Below are 27,335 nucleotides of genomic sequence, written 5' to 3' on the forward strand. Positions count from 1 at the left end.
CCGGTACACCGTAGCCTTGCGTTGGGTTATGCAAGCTTGCCCGATGCTAATGTGAGCTTGTGCTGGAAAACTCATTGTTATTACGCCATGTATTATGAGTTGCGAGTTCAATGATTCGATATTGATTGATTATATATGAAGCTTATGCCACCAGACTTCATTTCATCACATCAGTTGCTTTCATTTTCTGAATGCATTCATATTCAGGCACTAGACGGATACCAAGAAATATATTTATTCCGAACAAGTAGTTCAATTAACATATCGATAGAAATTTAAATCTATGCACTAATTCATTGGTCGTATACAAAACAAAAGAAAGTCGTAGCATCATTGTGGATATTTTCATCTGAAGGTCTTCGACCAAATTTTCCTTGTATTTGAGCTAATAAAAAAAAAAAGGACAATAAGTTTTTCGGAAATTCAAAGACATTATGGTACTAATTCCAACAATTATATTATTCTTAATAAATACTTGAGCACACTAGATCTTTTACACAAAAGAGCTATGGTGGTTGACAATGCTAAGTGGGGATACACTGGAATTCGGTAATCTTAGTTTGCGAGTTCACAAGTAAGCTGTTAGCGTTTGAGTCATGACTCGAAACCCGGCCATGTTCATATAAAAGGTTCTCTCAATTTGTCTCTAGAATGATTTTGCATGATTAGGACATGGCGCTGAAAACCTGTGATAACCTAAACTAAAGTTAGATGCCGGTAATTTTCAATGGAAACTGACTGAATGTTTTGAATAGAAATGGTGAACACGCAACATAAACAATTTTCTAAAGGTAAAGCATGGGAAGAATTTTACCGCGTTCGTGGAACTATCCATAGTATTGTTTTTTTTTTAACTAACCAATCAAACTGGGATGTCATCCCCGGAAGACAATCTCGTGTTTTTTCTTCCCACTCCAGGCCACACTGGTTTCCTCTCATTCGAATTTGAATATTGCTTTTTCCGGAGTATATTGTCTTAGAACAACATTGACTCCAGCCACTCCAGTCCCAATCGCAACAGGCACCAGCGTTGCAACTTTGTGGTTCTTCTACAATTCCAAAGCAGAGTCCATTGCCCGGTTTACCTCCGTGACATTGCCGAGATCGTGTCTATAAAACAAAATTTGGACTTAAAAGTATTTGGCATCAAAATACATTTGACATTACAGGTTAAATAACACGCGCAATTAAAAATATTATAAAGTAATAGTTTATTGATAGCTTGTGCAAGAACCGACATTCAAATGTGCAAATTTTTAAATATTGGCAGATTGTTTGAAGGAGTTTTCCTAATGACGGGTGCTGGGTGCACATGGACGAACTGATACCTTTAGTCTGTTAGAATAGAATTTTAAATTTTGTACCCTTGTTCCTTCGCCGCATGTGGCGCTACAAGGTCCATAATTGCTCCAACCTCCCCAGTAGGCGCATGGCTGAGTATTGCAGATGACAGTTTCAATTTCAGGCTGTCTTCCACAGGTATGATGACGTTTACGTGATTTCGTTCCACCACTACAAGTTGCGGAACATGGCGTAAAGTCGGACCATTCAGTATAATGACCTGAAATGAACCAAATTAATAAATATGGAAAAACGTGAAATATCACAAATACTTTTCATAAATTTGTGGGAAAAACATTCAAAGTGCTTTAAATTAATATCAGCGCATTACTTAATGAGAATATAGAGTGTTCGTTAAAGTTGTGAAAAGTACTGTCGAATGAAAAGTGACGTATCAAGTTAAATATTCAAAAAATGAATATTTATAAACACATTAGACTAAACGTTCAATAATTTAACTTTCAAGTATTATTCACCTGGGTTATCATTACATGCTTCGACCTGAACCTCGTCGGGTTTTCCACAAGAGTGTAATCTTCTCCTTACATGGCTTCCGCCTCCACATGTGGCGCTACACGCACCCCATTGTGACCACGCACCATAAGTTCCCACAACAGTATTACAAGGAAGCGTCTCGACTTCATTAGGCTTGCCACATGTATGGGAACGGTATCTGTAAGATTGTAAGTTGTATTATAATAAGAATACTCCCAACAAATTATCAAAGGTTGAAGTCCCATTTATTATAATTTGAATGTTTCAGAAGCTAGTTCAGAATATTTATTATTTTGTGTCTGGTATTCAACATGGGTAACCAATCACACTGTAGCCTACTGGTAGGCTACTATGCTAAATAAAGTTTAAAATGTATACCTTGTCATAAAACCACCGTTGCAGGTTGCACTACATGTACTAAATTGACTCCATTCCATCCACATTCCATCTCCTGCATTACAAGGTTTCATGTCCACTGGTTCTCCCATGCAACCTGGTTGCCCTTTCACACCTTCCTCACAAAATCGTGATCTCATCTGCAATCCCGTACCGCATGTGACGGAGCAAGCACTCCATGTTGTCCATCCGGTCCAGTATGGGCATGGACCTCGGGTACAGTCCTATAGATAGCGTTAAAATTGGAGGTCAAAGTAGTTCAAGTATGTTATTTTGTTAGATATATATTTAATTTACAGAAAACACTATAGATATGCTATATTATAAATCATTAACATCTAGTATGACTGAAACATTGCTGTCCTACTGTAAATCAAAACCAAGAACAGGCAGTTACGTTCTTATCAAAAATGTTTGTAATGGCTTTCTACTTTTTTGCGCCAAATGCTAGCTAATTTTTTGGGCATTTACTTAGTTCGCAATACTTTATTTGCACCCAGCCCATTACAAACTAAAACTAATTTGACAATATTCATTATTTCCAGATATTTTTTACCTCTTGCTCATATTGGGGTTCAAAGCCACAGGTATGTGATCTACTCCTTGATTTTGATCCTCCACCGCATGTAGCGGAACATTCGCTCCATTGACTCCATTGTACGTAATTTCCTTGATATGTATTGCAAGGTTCTGAGGCGACTTGAGGGTTTAGTCCGCATGAGTGATGTCGATGCTACAAATAACAATATTTGGATTTTATTACTTATCGATTTTATTACTTATCGATTTTAATCGTTATTTATCGATTTTAATCTGTGGGTATGTTGATAGGTATTTGTCTGTCTGTCTGTTTGTCTGTTAGATGCACGTGATATCTCACGAAAGCGAGATTGAATGTGCTCCAGATTTTGCATGTGCATTCATCATATGTCGTACCAGAAGCCTATTGATTTTGGATGAATTATGTAGTATAATTAGCGAGTTATTAATTAATTAGTGATGGGACACAAGGTATCACTATGGAGTAAGAGCGCTGTTTTAGGGATCACCTAACTTTCGGTCGTTAAGTCTTCGGTCTCTGACCGATATTCTCGTTTATTTAATTTATTAGAGTGAACGTCAAGCAGACATTTGCTGTATATTTTAATTTTCTTTTATATATATTGTACCTATTAGGTATAATATAGGTATATAATACCTATTAGGTATATTATATATTTTGTATACTGACCGATAGCTATCGTATCTTTTATAAAAAGAAACATTACTCACCTTTGTGCGAGTGCCCCCAGCGCAAGTTTTGGAGCATGTTGACCACATAGACCATTCACTGTAAGATCCTGAGTATTGGTTACATGCTTCTATTTGAGTATCTTTTGGTTGTCCACATGTATGACGACGACTTCTACTACGTACGCCGCCACCACATGTTTTTGAGCATGTTGTCCACATGTCCCATTCCATCCAAGAACCTGAATTAAATATCATCAGTTATTTCAACAACTTGCTCCACCAACAGGTCTTTAACACGACGTTAATGACTGATTCCCAATGTTGGTTAAACTTAAGATGATTTTCTTTTGCTATATAGCGGTATGTGCAATTTTTGTTATAAAATACTGGTCCAATAAGTACGAACTTATCGCGTACCACGCAATATTGTCAGAGTGAGAACCCTACAAAACACGTACCTTGGTGCGTGTTGCATGATATTGACTCGACTTCATCTGGTAGACCACATGAATGTTTTCTAGTTCGATATTGTGTTCCGCCATTGCACGTTGCCTGTGGAAATAAATGAATAGCCATCAGGTATTCAGAACTGCATCAGGTATGGCTGTTTTGAGCTATTATTAAATAAAATTATTTTTCCGCCATTAATTGTCTAGTAGATTTTTCACGTTGCCTGTGGAAATAAATGAATAGCCACTCCAGAACTGCATAAGGTATGGCTGCTTTGAGCTATTATTAAATAAAATTATATTTCCGCCATTAATTCTCTAGTAGATTTCTCACCGAGCATCGTGTGTAAGATGACCACTGGCTCCAACTACCAGGGTTGATTGTACAATCAGTTGTTTGTACAACTTCTCCTACACATCCAAAATAACCAGCAACTCCATTTATACATTCTCTGTTTCTCATTTGAACACCTATGTAAAAATATTTAGATTTTTTTCAAATGTAATAATAAGACTTTTATTTCATTCCAGGTCAAAAAATAAATTGAGACATATTCGTGAATTTACCTTGAAAGCAAGATGCTGAGCACGTTGACCAAGGTGTCCATTCTGTAAAGTATGGGCATTCAGTTGTCGCGCATGGCTTAGTTTCAGTATCCGAATCTTTTCGGCAAGTATGAAAACGATGTCTTGTTTGGACTGCTCCTCCGCATGTAACAGGGCATTGTGACCACATCGACCACTCCATGTACTGCCCATCTAAAATGTATAAGATATTGTGAGCTCTATAAACTACTAGCACCGGATTATTTCACAATTTTGAACAATTTTTTATGAAAGTGTAGTATTTTCAGTAATGAACCCAAACTTACCTCCGCCATTGCAATCTCTAAGTTCAGTGGAAATTGGAACACCGTTTGAGCAAGTGGTAGCACGCGTTCGACTTTGTTGTCCAGTGAAGCACGATGTACTACAAGCAGACCATGCACTCCATTCCAAAAGTTCACAACAGGTTTTAGTACCACATACTCTTTCCTGAAAAATTATTATGAATTCGAAGAATTCTCAAAAAGTGTAAATACATACATACTGCGAAGTATATTGTATTGTTAGAAATATATAACCTGTTCCCAACCTAAAGTTCTGAAGTTTGTGTGAATTCGATCAACCCGCCTCTAAAATACATTTTTGAATCAACTCCGAGGTCAAAAATATCTATATTTTGAAGTTTTTAATTAGAGAACTTACCTCTGTATTTTGATCATTTCCACAAAATCCTGGTCGTCGTCTTGTTTGTTTGCCAACCCCGCATGTAACTGAACAAGGTGACCAAAAGCTCCACTGTCCATAGCTGGGTTGTTCGCCACAAAATTGGGTTTCTTTCATCATTGGCTCATCACAAGAGTGATAACGCGATCTGGTTTGTTCACCTGAAATAAAGTTTCAAGGTTGTGGGACGTTTTAAGAGAATGTTTTCAAATTTAGAATTAGTAATAAGAGTTGTCTAGTTACCTCCATAACATGTTTTAGAGCAAGGGCCCCATGATGTCCACTGACTGTACGATCCTCCGTTTTCACATTTACGTCTTTCAATATCAGGTGACTTGTTACATGAATGGAACCTTGTTCGCATCTGCAAATATATTATAAATGAAATATATAACATATTTTTATACCATGATGAAAAGCATACGGTTCGGCCGTTACGATGATATATATTTGACAATGAACATTTATTCAATTTGAAGTAACAATCTGTAATTGGCATTGGTATAGGAACATCGATTTCATTTCTTGAATGAGTCGAATAACAATAATAAAGTTTATTATATCCATACCTGTTCACCATTACATGTACTGCTACATTGAGTCCATTGACTCCAATCCATGAATTCTCCTGGGCCTCCACATTCTTCAACTTCGACCTTGTCTTTCAAACCGCAAGTATGTTTAGCATATCGAATTTTCTGTCCACCCGGACAAGTTTTTGAACATCGACTCCATGCTCCAAAAGGTAAGTATGATCCTGGTTCATCGTTACAAATTCTTAAATAAAAATAAAAATTTGAAATCCGGTAACAATTAACATTGTCAATTTTCACGTGATAGTGCTCTCTTACATATTTAGTTTTTGTTTACACGTAGCAGAAGAGAGGCATCTCAGCAACACAATCAATCTTCTATTTAGCTTCATATTGATAAAAACCTTTACATATGGATATTTGAATGATTCTGAATAAAGCACAGGTATACCCCCAAAATTGCTATATAACTTATGGAGTATATCATTCCATGAAGTAGGAAAATGAAATGTTATTGCAATATCTCAAAACTCTCTTTGCTACAGACAACTGATACGTAAAAATGACGCTAGTTGTGATTTTAAAACAACTAGCCAACCGACAAACCTGGTTTCTGTTTCTGCATCTTTACGTTCACAAATATGAAATCTTTGTCTAATCGATACTCCTCCACCACATGTTTTACTGCATGTTGACCACTGTTGCCATGCTCCATATCCTGCATCTTCTCCGCAAAATCTTGTTTCAACGGAATCATCTCTCCCACAGGAATGTTTCTGAACTCGAGTCTGTTGTCCACCAGGACAAGAAGACGAGCAAGTTGACCAGGCGCTCCATTCACCATATTGTCCCGGACCAGCATTGCAGAACTGAAACGGATTTAAGTTTTGTATGAAACATATCATACCATACATGAAAGAGATGACCAAACATCTCAGTTATGAATAGACTATAACAAAACCAGCAGAATGTTTACAACTGCTCAACGTATCAGAATAATCCCGTGTATACAGAGGGTAGGGTCAAATTTTAAAAATATTTCATAGCATAGTGCTTATATTGTTCATTTTGAAAAATAGCCACTAGATTCGTTGCCGTTTTTTTTTTTTACTTCATTACCTTTTTCTTTATTCAAAAGTACTTTTCGAGTTTTCAGTCAAGTTTTGGATTCTTATGACAGAATAATCCCGTGTATACAAAGGGTAGGATCAAATTTTGAAAATACTTCATAGCATAGTGCTTATATTGTTCATTTTGAAAAATAGTCACTAGATTCGTTACCGTTTTTTTTACTTTATTACCTTTTTTTTATTCCAAAGTACTTTTCTAGTTTTCAGTCAAGTTTTGGATTCTTATGCATAATAATATTTACCATAGTCTCCGCTTCTTTGGGAATCTCGGGGCAAGTATTAGTCTTGTATCTTTTTTGCGTTCCGAATTCACAAGTTACTGAACATGCAGACCACGGTGACCATACGTTGTATGAGCAACATGGTTTTGTGTTACAAGCTTTTTCTTCTCTTTCAGTACCAGAACTGCCATTTCCTGGCAAAGTAGTTGCTGTAATCGAAAGTTGGAGATTAGAATCATAAGATAAGATAATGTTAGACGGTGTAAATCCAAACTTTGAATATACATTATTCTTTCATTTCGGGATGTTACTCAGCTAATGTTTACTGCATATATAATTGTTTGTGGTTATTTATACTATTGAGTGTTTGTTGATAATGAGTCAGTGTGGTTATCTTTTCCTCCTTGTATTTAAATATAAATCATACTTCATAGTCTATAATCTGTAAAATATACTTACGACAAGAATGAATTCTTGTTCGATATGTCATTCCTCCACCGCAATGTTTGGTACAGACACTCCAAGATGAGTAGTCACCCCACGATCCCGATGCCCCACAAGATTCAGTCTCCGTCTGTGAAAGATAAACATTTGTTAGAAATGCCTTTTAACAAGTTTAAGATTTGCTTGGAATTGAAAACCCTAAAGAGAAATGATTCTTCAGTGCTGAATGCTTTTTTTGTTTAGTTATAGTGTCTTCAATGTTTGAAAACTAAAGTGTATACTACCTCGTGTTCGTTGCTACAAATTCCATATCGCGATCTTGTTTTTCTTCCTCCTGGACAAGATGAACTGCATGCGGACCAAAATCCCCAATTACTGAATCCGGCATCTTTTCCGCATTCGATTGTGTTTACATCACTTTCATCACTACACGTGTGAAATCGTACTCGAGACATGGTTCCACCAGGACATGACTTGGTACAAGCGGACCATGACTGCCATGGTGAGTATTCGCCTGGTCTTCCACATTTCCTTGATTCAGATTCTTCGGGTTTGCCACAAGAATGCAGACGATTTCGAACTTGTAGCCCGCCAACACAAGATTGGGAACATGTGCTCCAGTCACTCCTAATTTGAAAGTGAAAAGCGATATTGGAAAATTTTGATTAGACAACGATGTCACATTAATATTTTGCTGAATTCTTATCAAATTCGTTCTTTGCTGAAAAATAGTTGCTTAGTGGAAATTTTCCACAAAAATTCGATTAACGCCCAAGCTCCTATTTGACTTATGATAGTCGCTGACAAATTTTTCAGGAGCCACGGTGGCATAATAAAAATATATCAAAATTCAAGCTATACTGACCACGTCATGTAGTATCCAGTATTTCCACATTCACGTGATTCAATTTCGTCTTGTATTCCACATGAATGTTTTCTTCGACGAATCTGCTGTCCACCCTCACATGTTGAGGAACATGCCCCCCACAAAGACCAGTCACCATAATTACCGGGGCCTAATATAGAATAATGTATGCATTTACTCTAATAAATTTATATTTTACTAAGGAAGATCACATGTTGGTGACATTTAAACAGTGGGTGAATATGCTATGTAATTCGTGCGAATACAGGGGGCAGAAAGACAAGGAGCAGAGTTACAAATCAATTTATAAATCACATTGTATTCATGTTATTATAATCTTAATTTTACAAACTCTGTCAACTGAATATATTCTCAATCGTATGTAAGTTCCTAATATTTACAAGATGCATTAATATCGCAGTTTTTGAATTTTAAAAATCTTTTCACCTGCATCACAAACTGTTGTTTCAGTTTCTTCTGGAATATCGGGACAAACATCGGATCTTTTGCGAAGTTGAAAACCCTGAAAACGAATAAATTTTCATATATAAATGTTTAAAAATGTATGTACTTCCAGGCGTAATCCACACATGCAGCAAGCCACTGAGAGGCCTTTTTGTATGGGCCACCCTAGAGCAAAACGAGAATGTTACTCCAAATAAGTTTAAACTTCAAGTTACCTTACCTTATTACATGAAGCACTGCATGCTGTCCATGCACTCCATTGAAGTCTTCCACAACAAACTTGGGTGTTACAAGTTTCCACTTCAGTGTTTGGTTCTTTGTCACAAGTATGGATCTGCAATAGTATAGAATAATTATAATCAATTGAATAGCTCAAATTAAAACATCATGCTCTCCAAAATCTATGCATACCTGTTTTCGTGTCTTGAATCCAGAACCACACGATACAGAACACGTTGACCACTCTCCCCAGTTGAGATATTGTCCATCTCCCACATTGCATGTTTCAGATATTGTTGGTTCTCCTAGGCAACCTTTTAGAAACGAAAATAACTCATTCATTACTTTAATAAATTTTCAGTCATTTTTAATAATTATTATATAAATAAGCGTCAATGACTCCACTGCTGTAATATGTTACCTTTTTCACCAACTTTTCCTCCATAGCACGATCTTGTCTTTTTGCGAGTTCCTTCTCCACACGTTGTGCTGCATGCACTGAATTCAGACCATCCACTCCAATAAGCGCACGCTTGTCCTGCTGGATTCGCGCATCGTCTACAGAATATTGAAAAAATTTTATTGAAAATAATGCGCAGAATAATGATCATCCTTATGCAAATCACCAAGAAAACTTTGCGTACCATTTGCTTTAAATCAATTAGTGTTGGATTGTGAGAAAGATAAAGACCTAAGATAGGTTTCTAATTCGTTTTAACGCTGCTACTTACTTGTAACTATAGCAGTTTCCTAGGCATTGACCTTCGCCGGGTATGCACCCGCTGCATCTGCGCATTCTTTTTTGGACTCCGACTCCACAATAGCCTTCACAATTGCTCCAAGCACCCCATGGCCACCAATGGCATTCTAGAAAACATTAAATTAATGGGTCACTCAAAATATCAGAGGAATGATGAAATAAAATACTTGTCGTAATAAAAAAGTAAAACATGAAACCTATTCAAAATTTCAAAAGAGAAGTCACATACAGGCTAAATACAGAATTGCCTAGTGATAAGCAAAGTTTGGGTATATTGTAGGCCTATTTTATCAATGTATTTTTTTCTATATTTCATCCACTAGTTCCTATTCCATTCTATAGGTATCAAAATTGTTATATTTAGAAGGAAGTATTTAGCGTTTGAAACTATTCGTCGTACTGATCTTGAGAAAAACGACCAAATTATATATAAAACTCACTTGGCGAGGAAGTTGTTGAAACAACTGGTAGTGTCGGTGGCTGCGTTGTAACTCTGTAGCCCGGGATTCCGGGAATGAATGTTGGGCTTACATTTGTGTGCGGACGAACATGACCTTAATAAATAAAATATCGTTACAGATATAGTTACCTATGTAATACTATCAAATTCGTTCAAAGAAAACGTAGTTTATATCTGCGATAGCGTATTGTTTTACCTTGGCATCCTGGATATGTTTTATCATACATGCATCTGAGACTCATCAACAATAGAGCATCTGTTGTTTTGCGTTGCGTTCCTTCTTCATTTTCATATGAAGCTTCATATAATTGAGCTTCTACGATTTCATTGTGAACTTCTTGAAAAGCTCTGACTTTGTAGCATTCTGGTTTCTGCGGAATGTTTTGAAATATATACATCAATCTCGTGGTAAGGGTGGGCGCCATTTGTTCGCACACACATAAGAGGCGATCTTTCTATGCAAAATATTTTTAAATATTTCAATGTCATCTTGGGTTGTAACATTCCAGGGTAATTTTACCAATCATGCCTCGTCCAATGATACTAGGTATATTATTCTTACTTGATCATTATCATCATAACAGCACAACGAAAATCTGTTGCATTTTCTTTTGGTTACTCTTCCCTTGAAACATTTTTCTCTTTCCTTCGAAGGTATTTCGCACATCATTTCTAAATAGAACAAAATATAAAAATGTCTTGTCCACTAAAACAAAATTCTGGCTATTGGATTCAAGTATTGTAGTTAATTTGCAAATCACAATTTGAATTGCCTCCATCGAAAATGGATTTTAGATCAATATGTGAAAGGGTAGGTTTGATTTTACAACCGATCCTCACTGCTAATCAAAAAAGATACAAACATATGTTGAGCACAAACGCCCAGATGAAATGATTAACACAATTTGATTGATTTATTACACCCTGAATGAGGTGGTGGGCATGCGTTTGCTGCACATTCGTTATCATAGTAAGAAATTCACTATCCTAACATCAATTTGATTAGGCTTCTGAATTGTCCACTGATGGAACCATACGAATAAAACTATACAAGGAGTGTTTATTTACCTTTTAAAAGCATTTCTAGAATAAGCAATAAACTTCCTAATACCTTTCGCACGTTCGAGGAGCATTCCAAGAGCTTCCGAAGTTTTGCCGCCATTTTCTTCTGCAGATACCGATACCGCCAGACATAGAGAGATTGCGATAAATAATCGCCTCATACTTCTACTCGGGGAAAGGCGAATGTATTTTTACTTTACTAAAGATGCAAAAAATAGTGTCGTTAGATTAAAATTGAGAATTGTTCTTTACCTCTCTATTAAATTTATGTCGTTGACGTTTATAACTTTTACTGAGATGATAAAATCGGAACAAAAATTAATTTGTAGTGCCAAATTGGATTGCGAGCAATTCTGTGGTAAATAATTCACTGGGCATTTTGTATGTAAAGATATGTGTTGGAAAAGTTTCAATACTATTTTTTTTGAAAGTTATTGAAAATTACTCATCCACTTTTAATATTCATATTATATGGTTTGGACAACACTTCTCAAAGCAGAGAATCGATTTTCCATCTAAAAAAAATTCTGATACGCTTCTAGCATCATAAGGAATAATTGTCGATTGAATAAATATCATCATTTGTGAATAAAGCGCTATGAATGCTGTTACAATAATTAACACAGAAAAATCTAAACAGAATTCCTAACAGCAGTCATGCTCATAATTATCAGCTATTCAGTTTCAACTAAATAATTCTATTCATCTGAGCATAATACAATCTTCCCTCAAATTTTTGATTATAAGCTATTTAAACACACTTGCTGCTATTCGTACAATTTTTGCTCATTTATGCACAACAATGTAACTCTGTGGCCACACTTTGCGAAGCACGTTACATATATACTCCCAATTTTTATGGCTCCATTTTACAGTTCCCTACTTCGTCATTGAGTGATATTTTAAGCGCCTGTCATAAATCTATTAAGACATTAATCCGCACACGGACTAAAACGACTCAAATTCCTTAGGGTACGTTGCATTGTAAAAAGTTTGGTTAATTGTCATATATGGAGTATAAATCGCTTAGCCGTTTCTATGGCCCATATTCGGTGAATATCAAATTCGAGTACAAATATAAGCGCTGATACTAAAGGTATTTTACAGCAGGTGAAGTTTTTATGCCCGTGTTTCGTTACGCTTTATTTTAGAAAGTTATACGCGTGTCTTGATGAGCTCCACTTTGACGAATACAAGTGAGTGATAAATTTTAAGTGTTCCTTACTTATGCGACTCAATTTGACACGCATGTTTTATTATAGCCTTGCTTTTATTTTATTAAAATATAAATAGGAAGTTGCATTTATGCCAATAAATTGATGTAAAGTCAATTTCATTGAGTACAGTCGAATTTAAACCAATTACTTGCTACATACGACCTCTAATTGGGTTGATTAAGCCGAACCATAAATTCATCCAAATGTCCTGATTGGCCATTTAATACTAGCCTTTGTGGAGCACATGAAAAAGCATAAGTGCAAATCAAAATTTTATATACCTCGGATTACTGGTATGACGCTGCAAGTATTATGAGCATAATTTAATGCATAATAAGTTATACAAACTCATTTATTCGGTCGTATTTCAATTTTTGCAAGGTCGTTTTCGTCGCAGGGTCGTTCCCGTAATATCGTCTTATCGCTCGCGTCTTCCTGCGCCAATCACGTATGCGGACGCATTGAACTAAAGCTTGAGAAGGCTTGTATGGGCCTTCGTCGATATTTGTGGCGTTTCGAAGGATTTATTGCAAATAAGAAGCGCTTGGCATGTTTTTACATTCATTTTTCTTTAACACATTTAATACAAAAAAAAATCGGAACTCTCGGAGTATGTGAACCAAGATAGCGGACCCCAGAACGTAGTATGTGTACCAGGTTGGGGTTAGGCCATAATTTTAAGTACAAATACTACGGAAGTCACTTGGATAGAAAAAATGGAATAAAATTATTCCCTAACCCTGATCTGGTACACATACTACGTTCCGGTGTCCGTCAGCTTGCTCCACATACTACGAGAGCGCCTGCAAAAAGTACAGGTATAAAACAGGCAAAACAATGGATTTGAAACAATTGTTTAAAAAAAAAATTCTTTTTGAACAAATCCCTACACACAATACGGTACCTGATTGAGAACTTCGCAGTTCGCACGTCCCGTAATTTGACAGTAGGCCTATATTTAGCGAGGTTTGATAGTAAAATAGAGACAAATAAACAACAAAGTATTATTCAGTTCTTCCAAAAGAAACCCAGCGATGAAAACCAAGTTAGTGGTGTTGACAGGACAGATGAAGAGACTGCTACATCAACTTTACAACATGCCCCGAAACGACCTTTCAGGAAAGTTGATATGGATCTGGTATGATAAGAAGTATTTGGAGCTAGGTATTACCATTGCTCCCAGCAGCGAAAAAGTATCGCTTCCCATGTGCAAAGTCTGCGCCAAAACTCATTCAAACGATGCAATAAAACTCGCAAAGCCAACGAAAAAAATTAAATCAAAAAGACAGCCGCAAATTTCTTATTAGATTGGATTGTATTCTTTTGCACCTCCTACTTTTGTCATAATTGCATTCTTTTGATTATGTTTTGTGTTCATGACATTTTTGGTTAATTTTGAAGGTCCGTCGGTCCGCAAAATTTGTTTTGAAATTTTACTGGTCCGCGAACTGAAAAAGGTTGAGAGCCACTGTTCTAGATCACTTATCGGAAATATCGGTCTATTTTAAGCCGATACCGATACAAATACCAATACCAAAATATGGCCGATACTGCCGATACCAATACATCAGTACATCTCTATTCAGTATCAGACACGTTATAAATACATTTTTCAAGTGATAGGGCCTTTACAATGATTCGAGAATTTATACAGTCTATTCAACGACAGATCAACTCCAAAACTGCCGAAGTTGCTGGATTTTTGATTATTCGAAGATTATTATTGGATTATTGAGTTATTTCCTATCTAAGTTAAGCACTGGCTATAATAAACACCCTGCTCACAGCATAATATTTACAGTTTTATTTGAACCGGTTGTTTGTTATACACACATCGCCTACATATTAGCGCCTTTCCATCCGAACAAAATATCTGTAGAAGCAATCAAAGATATATGTAAAACTATATGCAAAATTATTCTTATATGAGATATCCCAAGAGTTATTCCGATATATAAATAAAGACACGTTACCTCCGATAACATACCATACACATAATTTCTAAATCCATGATTTTCATTTTTTAACACCAAAATTTGCTCTCCGAATATAATACTTTAGAAACCCCTATGATATGAATAAAAACAAAAAACAATAATCTTAAGCCTAGACTTCATGACGGTGGCCTTGTATCCGGTAATATTACCTACTCAACACCAAAACTTGCTCCCAGAATATAATGCTTTGGAAACTCCTATGACATGAATGAAAACAAAAAAAAATCTAGACTTCACGATGTGGCTCTGTATCGAGTAGTATTACCTAATCAAACGTATTTCATTCAGAATAAAGAAGTTGGATACACGTGACTCAAAGTAACAAAATTAATAGCAAACACTCGGCTGCGAAAGCAATTAGATATATGCTTGCCTCCCGAGATGTGTTCCAATGCTGATTATAAACAGCATGAAAACTTTCTCAATCGCGATCAATCCTCTATATTCTATAACAAACGAAATAAAATAAAAAATTCAAATTTATTTAGGTATGCACATTGATGATAAATTTTATATGTGTTCCAAATTGGAAATAAATGAGAATTTCAATCTATGCCGATATAAACTAGATGCCTTTGCAGAACTTTTGATCGATAGGGTTGGTAAGGTTCCATACATATACTGCCAAGAATATGATATTCCGCCAACTTATATGCATATACAACCAACCAAATATACCAGGGGTAATGCTTCACTTACATGTTGATTGCGGTTCCATTACATTTGAACCCACGTACATTTGAACCCATGACAATTGCACCTGTATGCTATTGCACCTATGGAATTTTTTATGTTTCACGGATAGTTAAACCCATACTAACCCTAACCCATGGGTTTTAGCACCCGCATATAGATTGAACCCGTGGATATGCGCATGGGTTCAAATGTACGGTCACCGTTGATTGCGCACAAAAAGACATAAAACTACCAGTGTTCGTAGTACATGATAACTATACAATAGCTACCAATCTAATATATCATAATACCCACAACAGCTGGTCGTAGATAACACATAAAATGTGCTTGCTGAAAATCTCTCTCCAGTGAACTATTCTTTGGCTACTGCCAATGAACTGTCCACAAACTAATCAAATTAACGCTTGGTGAAAAATATAAAACATAAAACTGCATGATCGCGTAGTTTGTGATAAATGTCCAATAGGCGCTAATCAATGATGTCATAATACCCCACAAGAGCTTATCTTTGATAACACGAGAAATGTGCTGGCTGAAAATCTCTTTTTAGAGAACTTTTCTCAGGCTATTGGCAATAAATTGCCTAAACAATAATCAAATTAACGTTATTATAATATCCCGCAGCAGGTTGGAAAACATGAAAAATGTGCTGGCTCGGTTCCACTGCGTTGGTGGAGTGCATCCAAACACATCCTGGTACACAATGGGGATTTCTATCAAATACAACGAAATATGCCGTTAAAAATTAGCAACAAATTAGCATCACCATTTAACGAACTGTGGGACTTCAAATTTGGAGATTCAACAATTATGAAATTAATGTTCAACTGAAATATTTCAGATTTTCTTTCAAAAAGATCCTTAAACAAATTGATAACATGAAACTACCTAGGAGACATGCGTATCTGAAGAGTCATTGTAAAATTACTCTTGAATATTTTAGATTCTTATGATTAAATCTGGAATAAATTTATTGTTTTACTTTTGGTTTATGCCTAATTTCAATTGAAATCAAGTTCTGTAACTTTCATTCTGGATAATAAAAGTTCTTTGTTGAAAAGGCTATAAACATCAAATACGGATTGTGATAAAAAATCGAAAGTACATTTGTTTCCAATCACTGTAATGTTCACTGTGCCCAATAAAACAACAAAATGAACATACAAGTAAAATGTCCAATTTCGACCAAAAGCAAATAATTATCTATTGAAACAAATATTTCTGAATCTAGAATATATATGAATTGGGCCACGAGCTGAAAGTAAATCTAATATAACACCAAACAGAACAAATTTCTAGGCCTCTAAGCACTTAATAGATAAAACACTATCGAGTTGTGCGCAATGGAGCATGTCCCATTGAATCCCGCTCCATTTGTTCCCACAACCATCAAACATTTTCAGGATGCTCCATGTCAAGATTAAAAAAAGTAAACTCGCCAAACGTTATTAATATTTCAGTCAAACTTCAAAACGAATAAATGATTATGGATATAGTATGAGTGCAAGAGATGATTTTTCACTGTTCTCCATGTCCCACCGTGGCCCACCTTCCTTTATTGAAGATAACTTTCCACAAACTTATCAAATAGAAGTTTTGGTCTCTCCCACATCTAAGAATTCATTATAATTCTTTCGTACGCATTCTTTCTTTTAATTTAAAAAAAAAATCAAAAATTGAGAGTGAACAGTGATTATTATATTTGAAAAAATTTATGCCTTATTTTAGGCAATACTTTGAGTGGGTTCAAACCAGCTACTAATTTGGCATTGAATGAGAAATAACTTGAACCTAATGAGAAATAACCTGAATTGGCCCGACCAGTATGTTTATGTACATGGAGAAACAATGCTAAAATATATTGACATCAAGATTGCGTATAATGCTAAGTTTGTTAATAAACGATCGACGGACACGCGTGATAGAATGACTCATTCTCTTGCATCATATAAAAGTGTACTTATGAATTAAATACGATATTAGCATTTAGGTGAAAAATTTTACCCCACATTGGTCTCAAATAAAATTTGGTATAAAGAAAGTTTTGCTAAGATCTCACGTTCCATAAAGCTTATTAAACTTAATTTTCAGTATCTCTATCATTTTGTTCCCAATATTCGACGATGTTTGGCGTGTCCAGATCGTAAGGCGCCTTAACACAAAAATGTGAGAACCATTGCTTTACGACATCTTGTGTTATTACTTATCGATTTTATTCGGTAAGTATGTTGATAGGTATTTGTCTGTTTGTTTGTCTGTTTGTCTGTTTGTCTGTTTGTCTGTTTGTCTGTTTGTCTGTTTGTCTGTTTGTCTGTTTGTCTGTTTGTCTGTTTGTCTGTTTGTCTGTTTGTCTGTTTGTCTGTTTGTCTGTTTGTCTGTTTGTCTGTTTGTCTGTTTGTCTGTTTGTCTGTTTGTCTGTTTGTCAGAAGCCTATTGATTTTGGATGAATTATGTCCTATAATTAGCGAGTTATTAATTAATTAGTGATGGGACACAAGGTGTCACTATGGAGTAAGAGCGCTGTTTTGGGATCCCCTAACTTTCGATCGATAAGTCTTCGGTCTCTGACCGATATTCTCGTTCTCATGTTAATGATTTTTCTGTTACAATGGTCTTTGCATAAAAAAATGACATTTTCAGTTAAATCGTTTTTTTTATTTAACAATTCAATAGTTTAACATTAATTTCTTAATTTAATTTCTTTTTTAACCACGTACACCGGCAACTTTATGTCTTATTATGCACAAGCAACATGTAGAGACTTACCACTGAATGATGCTCATATAATGATATTTTTTACATTTACTTTACGCTAGTTGCAAGTCGTTTTTTCATATTTCCATCAATAGCCGTGTTGGCGTTTCAGTAAGCGTAAGCACCCTACCCTAATTCGTCAACGAACATGGCCTCATCCTATAAAAATAATCTGTCGATGCTTTCTTGATTTAGCAATATGTAACGTGAGTAATGATAGTTTAAACAAAACTTTAACCTGTTAGGTTTGTCGACAGTTTACTGCTAATGGCCAAATAATAGTTTACTGAAAAAATATTTTCGATTTCTCTTTCGGCAGCAACGCATTCCTCATGTTATCACATCGCTTAAATGCCTTCATAAGTACATAAGGTTGACTATACATACATATGACATTGGCTGATTCGTAGTCCATGTGAGCTTATTGCATTGCCTATGTATGAACACTTCCCCGATTGGCTGTATATGTATATTGATTTGGCTGTATATGCATATCATATTGACTTTTGTACGTGGATCACTTTCACTTGTCTTTATGTGACTATCTAGTGATCTAATTGGCTGTATATACATATGACATTACCTGTGTATGTACATCACCAAAATGGCGGTATTTGCATATTATTTGGCTGTATATGTATATTTAATTGGCGCTATATGTATATTTAGTTGGTGCTATAATGTTTATTTTGGGCTGTATATGTATATCACGTTACCAACCCCACTGCGATTGAAAGCTTACATATTATATGGTAAAACAGATATGGTTGAGTTACACGATGATGCTACGAGTTTTGGCAGACGTTAAAATGCGATTTTTACTCAAAACGTTGCAACACACCGAATATTTTAACCCTCAATTTCATCCGTTTATTTTATTGGCACAACTAGAAATTGATTGATCTATTGCGACTTGTTTTGAAAAGGTTGAACGACGCTCAATGTATTTCGGCACCGTACTCAAAAAATTCTGGAAGTCAACTTGTTGTTTTTACTCACTATACAGTATTAGGCCTTTAACACTTATTAAGTCACTGGTTTACTGGAGCCTAATGTCTACCAGAAGACACTTTCATTACAACAATCCTGTCTACAGTCTAAACAGTCTTGAACAAGACTAAATCGATATTTTATTTTTGTATGTTTATTCATTGCAGTTTCATCATTGGCAATATTGATGGCAAATATTCACATTAATTTGAAAATACATTTCAAGTATCATAAGACACGTAAACAACATCGTGTTTGTATATTCAGTTAGAAAAATAAATGCTTATCAACATCACAATAAAGTAAAGTGTAAGACAATTTTTGTGATGTAGGCTCGATGTCTTAAATTCAGAGTACAAAAATACTGTAGAAAAGTTATAAAAATATAAAAAGTGTGGTTTATATTCGTGTTTCTTCCAATTTCAATTTTCTTTCGTAGGCTTCGTCATATTAGAATTCCTTGTATGCCATAGCAGTTGGGTAGGATGTACTTCCGTTATCATCGCTCCATACTTTCTCGTCGTTCGAGCTAAAATTGAAAAAAGTCATGTTTATATTATTGCAATAATCATTTATGAAGTAAAGATTAAAAATTAATTATTGGGAACGTGAACTTAGTGACCAGATATTGCGTGTTATTTTTTTATGATTCAAATCGACGAACTAAATCGAGGTTATGACCAATTTCAGTTGTACATACCATGAAATTCTTGTTACGAATCCTGGTTCGCAATTTTCGGTTTGTTCCTCCCATCCCATACCGCAACTGTTTCCTCGCATACGAAGACGTACTTGAGCTCCGTTTGATTGTCTGCAACACTGACTCCATCCACTCCAGTCCCAGTCACAGCAGTTCACTAAAGAATAAAAGAAGCAATGTCGGTTAAGATTCGAAAAAATAACAGGTAAAGAATATTATTGCCATAATGGTAAATAGGCAACGTCATTTTGTATTCAAAGTTTATTATTTATACTTACATTCTTCACATGGTACAGTACTGCTTGTGCCTTCGAAGCAATAGCCATCACCTGGGTTTCCACCGATGCATTTACGTGTACGTGTCTAAATATAAATATCATATATCTAAATTATTTTCAGTTGAAATGTTGAATACATTATGAAAGTTTGATATAATTTTATGTTTTGTTGTATGCATATAAACAGCATCATAACTGGTCGAATATGGCTTTGCACATCACGTTATCGAATAATGGTGAATCAAAAAAGATTTCTACACTTAGACAGACCTGGAAGGATCCTGGTCCGCAAGATAGTGTGCAAGGTCCATAGTTAGACCAACCACCCCAGTAGGCACAAGCGTGGGTGTTGCATTGTTCACTTTCATCCAAAGAGCTTATGACACCGCATGTGTGGGATCGGCTTCTTGTTCTGACACCTCCGTTGCATTTTTCGCTGCATTCAGACCATTGGGACCATTCGAGGTAGTACCCTAAACAGAAAGCATTTTTAGTTGCAAGTATGATATAGACAAATATTTTATTTTGCAACTAAAGCGACATCAGAAGCTAGTAATATCAACTGTTTCGAAGCAAACATCACGAACGAGAATTCAGATGAAATAGTTAGGAATTTACCTTCAGTGACAATGCAGTATCCAGTTTCCTGTTCATCTGGAAGCCCACAAGTGTGTGAACGGGATCTGAATCTCATTCCGGATCCGCACGATTTCGAACAAGTGCTCCATGTTGACCAGATGGTGTAGGCTCCTGGGGAAGTGTTACATTCTTCACGAGTGACTTCGATTCTTCCTGAGCATGAGTGAAGGCGCTCTCTGCGAAATTAGAAAATGTGTACATAAATTACCATGTTTATTTCAATTACTTTAAATTAATAAAATAATAAGGTATTAATATTACTTTGCACGTGTGTTTTTGACTCTAGTATACGAAAAATTAACCAACCTAGTTCTGAATCCACCGTTGCAAGTAGCAGTGCACATAGTCCACATGCTCCACATAGACCAACCACCTTCTCCAGCAAAGCATTCTTCAACCTCTGTTCTGGATCCACGGCATCCTTCGTCAATTCCTGTTACTCCGCCTTGACATTCGCGAGATCTGGTTCTAGATCCGGACAAACAGGTGGCACTACAGGCGCTCCATGCAGTCCAACCAGACCAGTATGGGCAGATATCTTCGTTGCAGGACTGTAAAAAGATTATATGTATCATACGACTATATATAATATCAAGGCTTAGGAGTTGATGCAATCGGCAGAAATCCTGATGCACTCACCACTTGATCAAGTTGATTTCCTAATCCACATGAGTGTCCTCGTGATCGTGTACGAGTACCTCCTCCACAGGTTTGAGAGCATGATGACCAGGCAGACCACATCAAGAATTCTCCTTGTTGAGTGTTGCAAGATTCAACGACAACTTGTGGGGGAAGTCCGCAAGAGTGTTCGCGCATTCTTGTTCGGTTTCCTCCGGCGCATGTCTGAGTGCATACGGACCATTGTGACCAGTTGAAGTATTCTCCAGAGTGTGTGTTGCAGTCTTCAGTAAGTACCTCATCTGGTTGTCCGCAAGTGTGTCCACGGAAACGTTTTCTGTATCCACCACCGCAAGTTTTAGTGCAGACGCTCCATGCACTCCACATTTTCCATTCACCTGTGTAATTATACAACATTAAAATATAAGTAAACATCGGAGTGAAGAATTATATTAATTACAATACTCATTATGAATCATTTAGACCTAAAAGTTTTTCAATTTCAAATGGGTTAAGTTAACGTTGTTTATACCTGGATGAGTGTTGCAATATGACGTTTCTTTCATGCTTGATTTGCCACAAGTGTGTGTTCTTGTTCGTGACATGGTTCCACCGTTGCATGTTTTCTGTTAAAATTATATAAAAATCAGTGATGACCAAGAAGATGATACTTGAATGTATTTAGACAGCAAAGAGCAAGGAGAAAGATTTCGTAATAAAATATTCCTATTGCGGGTCCATGGCAAAATGTCAAACTTTTGATCACCATGTAGCGTTGTAAGACAATGTATAAGCCACATACGACTTTATATTGTAATTCGATGCTTAAAGTCACTACGATCCCAACTCTTGCATGTCGAGGAAAGCAACTCACAGTGCATAAAGACCATCCTCCCCAGTTGGTCCATGATCCTGTGGATATCAAGCATGGTAATGTTTCTAATGAGTCACCGGCACAGTCAGAGTCTCCTGCGGTTCCGGGAATGCAGAATCGGGAGCGAGTCTTAGATCCTGAAATATAATATAAATATATTTATGCTTTTCTCATGAATGCCGTTCAAATAGGGTTATGATTAATTAAAAAATTTTTCACTACAAACGAATATAATCTGATGGGAGTAGTTACCCAAACTTTGAAGGATTCATACAACTATGTAGTTGTATCTAATCGAACTTGAAATCGAGTAAATGATGTCACGAGATTTATACGAAGGGACAGATTTATTGCGAAATGGCATATTTGGTTTCTTACCTTCATAGCATGATTTTGAACAGGCACTCCAGGGTCCCCATGGTGACCATTTGGCGCAGACAGCAACTGGGCAATCACGTGAGTCTACATCTTCAGTTGTTAAACATGTGTGTGTTCTTCTGCGAGTTTGGATGGTTTGGACTCCGCAAATGATTTGACATGATGTCCATGATGACCACATGTTGTACATACCATCTGAAATAAAAATATCGTGTTTAGTGACAGAAAATTAAGTGCATCCAAATCGTTCATTTGTAGCTAGCTAGCTGGTAGCAATGTCTTGCGATTTTAAAAGAATTCAAATGTGAATTTTGATGTACCTCCTCCGCTGCAGTTTCTGTGTTCAATGCCAATGGGAACGCCGTTGGAGCAAGTCGAAGTTCTAGTTCTTTCCTGAAGACCGTTGAAACAGGTGGCACTGCATGCACCCCATGGACCCCAAGACAACAGTTGGCAGCATTGTTTAGTTCCGCATGTACGTTGCTGTAAATAACAATGAAATATTATAGAATGATATCATATGAACATCCAAAAGAATTATTCGAATTTCAAATTTATAGTTTTGTAATTCTTCAAAATATTACCTCATATTTTTCAACATTTCCGCAAATTCCGACTGCTGATCTCTTTTGTACACCTTTGCCGCAAGAAACCGAGCAAGGTCCCCAGTAGCTCCATGGTCCGTAGCTTGGTGCGTCACCGCAAACACGTTCATCCCGATCAATACCACCTTCTTCCTGGGTGTTGCAGCTGTGGTATCTCTGTCTGTATTGAACGCCTAAAGAATACACAGATTGAATATAATTAAAACAAATGTTGTACTGCTTTTATAGTTTTATAAGGATGCACAAGTTTTCTTTAGTAGTTTTGGGTATGATGTGACTAGTATTATTGTAAGATTAGTTCCCAAAAACTTTGAACGTACCTCCAAAACAGCTGGCAGAGCATTGGGACCAGCTTGTGTATTCTCCCCATGATCCTCCTTGGCCACAAACTCTTTTTTCGTAGTTTGGTGTAAGACCACATGAATGTACTTGATATCTTGTCTGAAATGAGTTCAAATTATCAAATTAAATTACAGCATAAAAAATGAGATTTTATTGCAATTTTGTACATGAATTCGTCATTTCAAACGTTTTTACCTGTTCTCCTTTGCATGTGCTGCTGCAAGATCCCCATGTAGACCATATTCCGTAACCGCCTGGTCCTCCACATTCTCCAACCTCAACTTTTTCTTCTCCACCGCAAGTGTGCTTGGCTACTCTGATCATTTGACCACCGGGACAAGTAGCAGAACAACGGCTCCATTCTCCGAAAGGCAAGTACACGCCTGGGTTAGTATTGCAAGACCTGTAAAAAAAATTCATGTTTAGATATTTTGTACGCTGATCGATGAATTGAATATATATATAAAAAGGAATGTGCACTTACATAGTTTCGGTTTCGGCTTCTTTGTTTCCACAGATGGTGTAACGTTGTCTCATTGTGTAACCACCTCCGCATGTTTTGCTGCAGGGAGTCCATTCGCTCCATGGTCCGTATCCTGGATCAACGCCGCAGTATTGAGTTTCGATTTGGTCGGGTTTTTCACATGAGTGTGCTTGTCTTCTCTGACGAGTCCCACCTGGGCATGATTGAGAGCATGCACTCCATTGTCCCCAAGGCATGTAAACACCTTCGCCGGCGTAACAGTACTAGAAAAACAATAGGTAAATTAATATTTAATATAAATTAAAAATAAATGAATATACGGCATTGTTTCGGATGACATAGGTTTTGTTTCATCTGAATCGAATCGCCTCAAATTCAATACAAAGCAGGTGATTGCTTACTTGTGTTTCGCTTTTACTAGCAATGGCTGGGCAGCTGTTTTCCCTTTTTCTTGTTTGAGTTCCTTGTCCACAGGTTACTGTGCAGCCAGACCAAGCAGTCCATTCATAGTATTGACAACACGGGTTTGTGTTGCAAGATTCTTCTTGTTTCTCGACGCCATTGGTGGAGTAAGCGATCATGGGGTATACGTCGAGCGTGTTAGCTGTAAAAGCAGTTTCAGTCATTAAACTCAAATGTTAAACGATTGACAATGAGACCATAGCAAAAGGATGAATACTTACGGCATGAGTGTACACGGCTTCTGTAACGTTGTCCGGTTCCACATTGTTTAGTGCATGTGCTCCATGGCGAATAATCTCCCCATTCTCCGGCTCCACCACAACTTTCAGATTCAACCTATAATAAAATCGTACGTTTACATCAAGTCCCAATAGTTTCGACACTAGACCAATAATGTGACTAATTATCTCTAGAGTTTTGTACCCGGTAATTAAGTGGATGTATTTGGCCGTTAAAAATAGAACGCACTACGTTAGTTTTATTACAGCAATGTAATAACAATGGTGACGAATGCAAAGAGCACATTATACGTTTAGCACGGTATAGCATGCCTTGACTTATCATCTATTACTTACATCTTCTTGTCCACCACAAACTTGGTATCTCAATCGTGTGCGGGATCCGCCATAGCAAGATTGACTGCATGCTGACCAATATCCCCAGTTGGAGTATCCACCTGAATAACAAATTCATTTGTTCATTCCTCTAATTTGAAAATTTGGAATATTCGAATTCAAAAATTGTCAAGAACAAACCTGCTTGACCGCAATGTTGTTTCTCAGCATCTTTAATTCCGGAGCATTGGTGGAATCTGTATCTGATCATTTCGCCACCGGGACAAGAAGATGAACAGGCCGACCAAGCTTGCCATTGGTAGTAGTTTCCTGGACTTCCACATGGTTCGGATTCAACATCCACGGGTTTTCCACAAGTATGAGATCTCATGCGACTTCTGATACCGCCAATGCATGACTGTGAGCAGGAGCTCCATTCAGACCTGGTTGATAATAATTGAGGTGTGTTTGTTAGTATTTTAGGTGGCTTTCATTTAAATTCTAATTACGATTTGTCTCACAATTTGATAGCACTATGCTTACCATTGTTGGTAGTGTCCAGCAGATCCGCAAGATTGTGTTTCGTAATGGTCAGCTTCTCCACAAGAGTGAACTTTGGCTCTTCTCTGGTATCCACCAGCGCATGTCTGAGAGCAAGCTCCCCATGGTGACCAAGCTCCATAATTTCCTGGACCTGCGTGGCAAGTTTTGGTCTCTTTTTCGATCCCGATGTATGGGCAGATGTCTTTTCTTGTTCGCGATTGTGTTCCCTGTGATATTTATCAATGATATTAATATTGCCACAACTTTACTACAAACAACTTGTTAATTCGAACTTGCAGAAATAGAACACTAACCATGTTACACGTAACGCTGCAGGGAGTCCAAGAAGACCATGCGAGTTTTCCACAACACGATCTGATGTTGCAAGTTTCCTGGTCTTCATTTGGTGCATAACCACATGAATGCATTTGAGTTCTAACTCTAACGCCACCACCACAACTGGCAGAACAAGCAGACCATTGGCTCCAGCTGTGGAAATATCCGCTTCCTCCATTGCACTCTTCCTTTTCAGTGGTTGTGCCAATACATCCTAAAAGAAAAAATAAATTGATTTTACATATTTTATAAGTAGAGGCATGCCGTTATCGCGCATGGTCAATTGATAATTAGGCTCATTGATGTATTGCAGACCCCTTCCTCATGTGTATACATTTGATCAACATTTGAATTTTTATTTATAAATAATATTTGAATGACACTGTATTCGTTGAATAGTGCAAAACTTACCGTCTTGTCCGGATTCCCCACCGTTGCATTGTCTTGTTTTGGTACGGTATCCTTTGCCACATGATGCGCTGCAAGTGCTGTAACCAGACCATCCACTCCAGTATCCACAAATTTGGCCTATTGGTTGAGAACAACGTTTGTGTTCTTCGGAGTTACCGATACAGTTTCCTTCGCCTGGAACGCAACCTTTGCATCGACGGAATCGTCTCTGAAGAGCAACGCCACATTTACCTTCACATCCGCTCCATGCTCCCCATGGATACCATGTGCACACTGTAACAAGACGGAATGCATCATTTAAAATTTAAAGTACATGGAGTTGATTTATATATATATATTTTAATTTTGGTTAGAACAGTTGTTGTGGTGCCACCGGAGACTTACTTTTGTCACAGCCTGTGTAGTAATGTCCATAGTAGCAGTTGATGTAATAATCGACCGTAATATCCCCAGCCTTGCGTCTGTCTTCTTCGTCAATGAGGAAGGCAGCGTACATTTCGTTTTCCTCGACCTCCTGGCGGACGATTTTCTTTGAATTCATTTTGAAGCAGTTTACTTCATCCTGAAATTAATAGTAAACTTTAGCATTTCTCAAATGTTTAATACTATTTTTAACACAGTGAGCCCAAACGATGGTGTTTATACCCGAATATTGTTGATCTACAACATAATCAACCACTTACGGTTTCGCCGTCCATTGAAAAGCAACATCCTGGCGTCTTCTTGCATTTTTCTTCAGTAATGTTTCCTTTTAAACAAGGCACACGTCCGACATCATCAATTCTGCAGAAAAGACCTGGAAAGCAGAAACACGATCAGTGTAGAAAATATCTGAATACTTTTAGTTCACTAGTTTTTCCCAATTTACACAAAACATAAAGTGTTTTGCATAAATCTTCATTCACATCGTCAGAACTAAAAATACATGTATGTTACAAAGTATATGAATAAACTTACTTCTCACTGTCTCTTGCATAAAAATCTGAGATTCACTGACTTCTGTTTTGGCAACAGTTGCCATAAGGCAAATCGCAGCAATTGCCACGCAAATCTTCATGTTTTAGGCTATTTATTACTTTCAAGCCTAGATAAATACAAGAATTTGTACAATTATG

At 36.8% G+C, this 27,335-nt stretch overlaps 1 protein-coding gene across 1 annotated transcript; it reads right to left on the reverse strand.

Annotated features, from left to right (window-relative positions):
* Positions 1 to 219: 219 nt before the first annotated feature.
* LOC120337436 (uncharacterized) lies at positions 220 to 27,335 on the reverse strand. The gene is made up of 53 exons (XM_039405190.2): positions 27,178 to 27,335; positions 26,904 to 27,016; positions 26,605 to 26,782; positions 26,221 to 26,493; positions 25,788 to 26,023; positions 25,474 to 25,700; positions 25,132 to 25,373; positions 24,952 to 25,052; positions 24,598 to 24,712; positions 24,316 to 24,518; positions 23,915 to 24,177; positions 23,626 to 23,833; positions 23,409 to 23,529; positions 23,068 to 23,261; positions 22,804 to 22,966; positions 22,484 to 22,678; positions 22,106 to 22,242; positions 21,764 to 21,857; positions 21,253 to 21,629; positions 20,920 to 21,164; positions 20,593 to 20,789; positions 20,245 to 20,447; positions 19,975 to 20,059; positions 19,697 to 19,853; positions 19,450 to 19,525; positions 11,392 to 11,530; positions 10,843 to 10,952; positions 10,477 to 10,651; positions 10,261 to 10,374; positions 9,792 to 9,927; positions 9,482 to 9,618; positions 9,253 to 9,374; positions 9,062 to 9,175; positions 8,824 to 8,899; positions 8,377 to 8,527; positions 7,796 to 8,138; positions 7,527 to 7,641; positions 7,089 to 7,276; positions 6,323 to 6,585; positions 5,753 to 5,960; positions 5,427 to 5,547; positions 5,163 to 5,344; positions 4,787 to 4,949; positions 4,482 to 4,673; positions 4,249 to 4,385; positions 3,924 to 4,017; positions 3,505 to 3,704; positions 2,789 to 2,965; positions 2,215 to 2,456; positions 1,818 to 2,014; positions 1,365 to 1,561; positions 860 to 1,110; positions 220 to 385 (listed from the first exon to the last, which is right to left on the reverse strand). The coding sequence occupies exons 1-53, from the start codon at positions 27,275 to 27,277 to the stop codon at positions 346 to 348; spliced, it is 9,087 nt and encodes a 3,028-aa protein (XP_039261124.2). The 5' UTR covers positions 27,278 to 27,335; the 3' UTR covers positions 220 to 345.

This window comes from Styela clava, chromosome 10 (genome assembly GCF_964204865.1).
Source record: "Styela clava chromosome 10, kaStyClav1.hap1.2, whole genome shotgun sequence".
In the NCBI taxonomy this organism is placed as follows: domain Eukaryota; kingdom Metazoa; phylum Chordata; class Ascidiacea; order Stolidobranchia; family Styelidae; genus Styela; species Styela clava.

What these genes read in the sequence shown, in the direction of transcription:
- LOC120337436 (XM_039405190.2), bottom strand. Translation starts at nt 27,277, where the DNA reads ATGAAGATTTGCGTGGCAATTGCTGCGATTTGCCTTATGGCAACTGTT. An exon ending in AGGAAAAGTTGGTGAAAAAG is followed by an intron (nt 9,375 to 9,481) that starts GTAACATATTAC and finishes CGTTTCTAAAAG; the next exon opens with GTTGCCTAGGAGAACCAACA. An exon ending in AACAAGAATTCATTCTTGTC is followed by an intron (nt 7,277 to 7,526) that starts GTAAGTATATTT and finishes TTTCGATTACAG; the next exon opens with CAACTACTTTGCCAGGAAAT.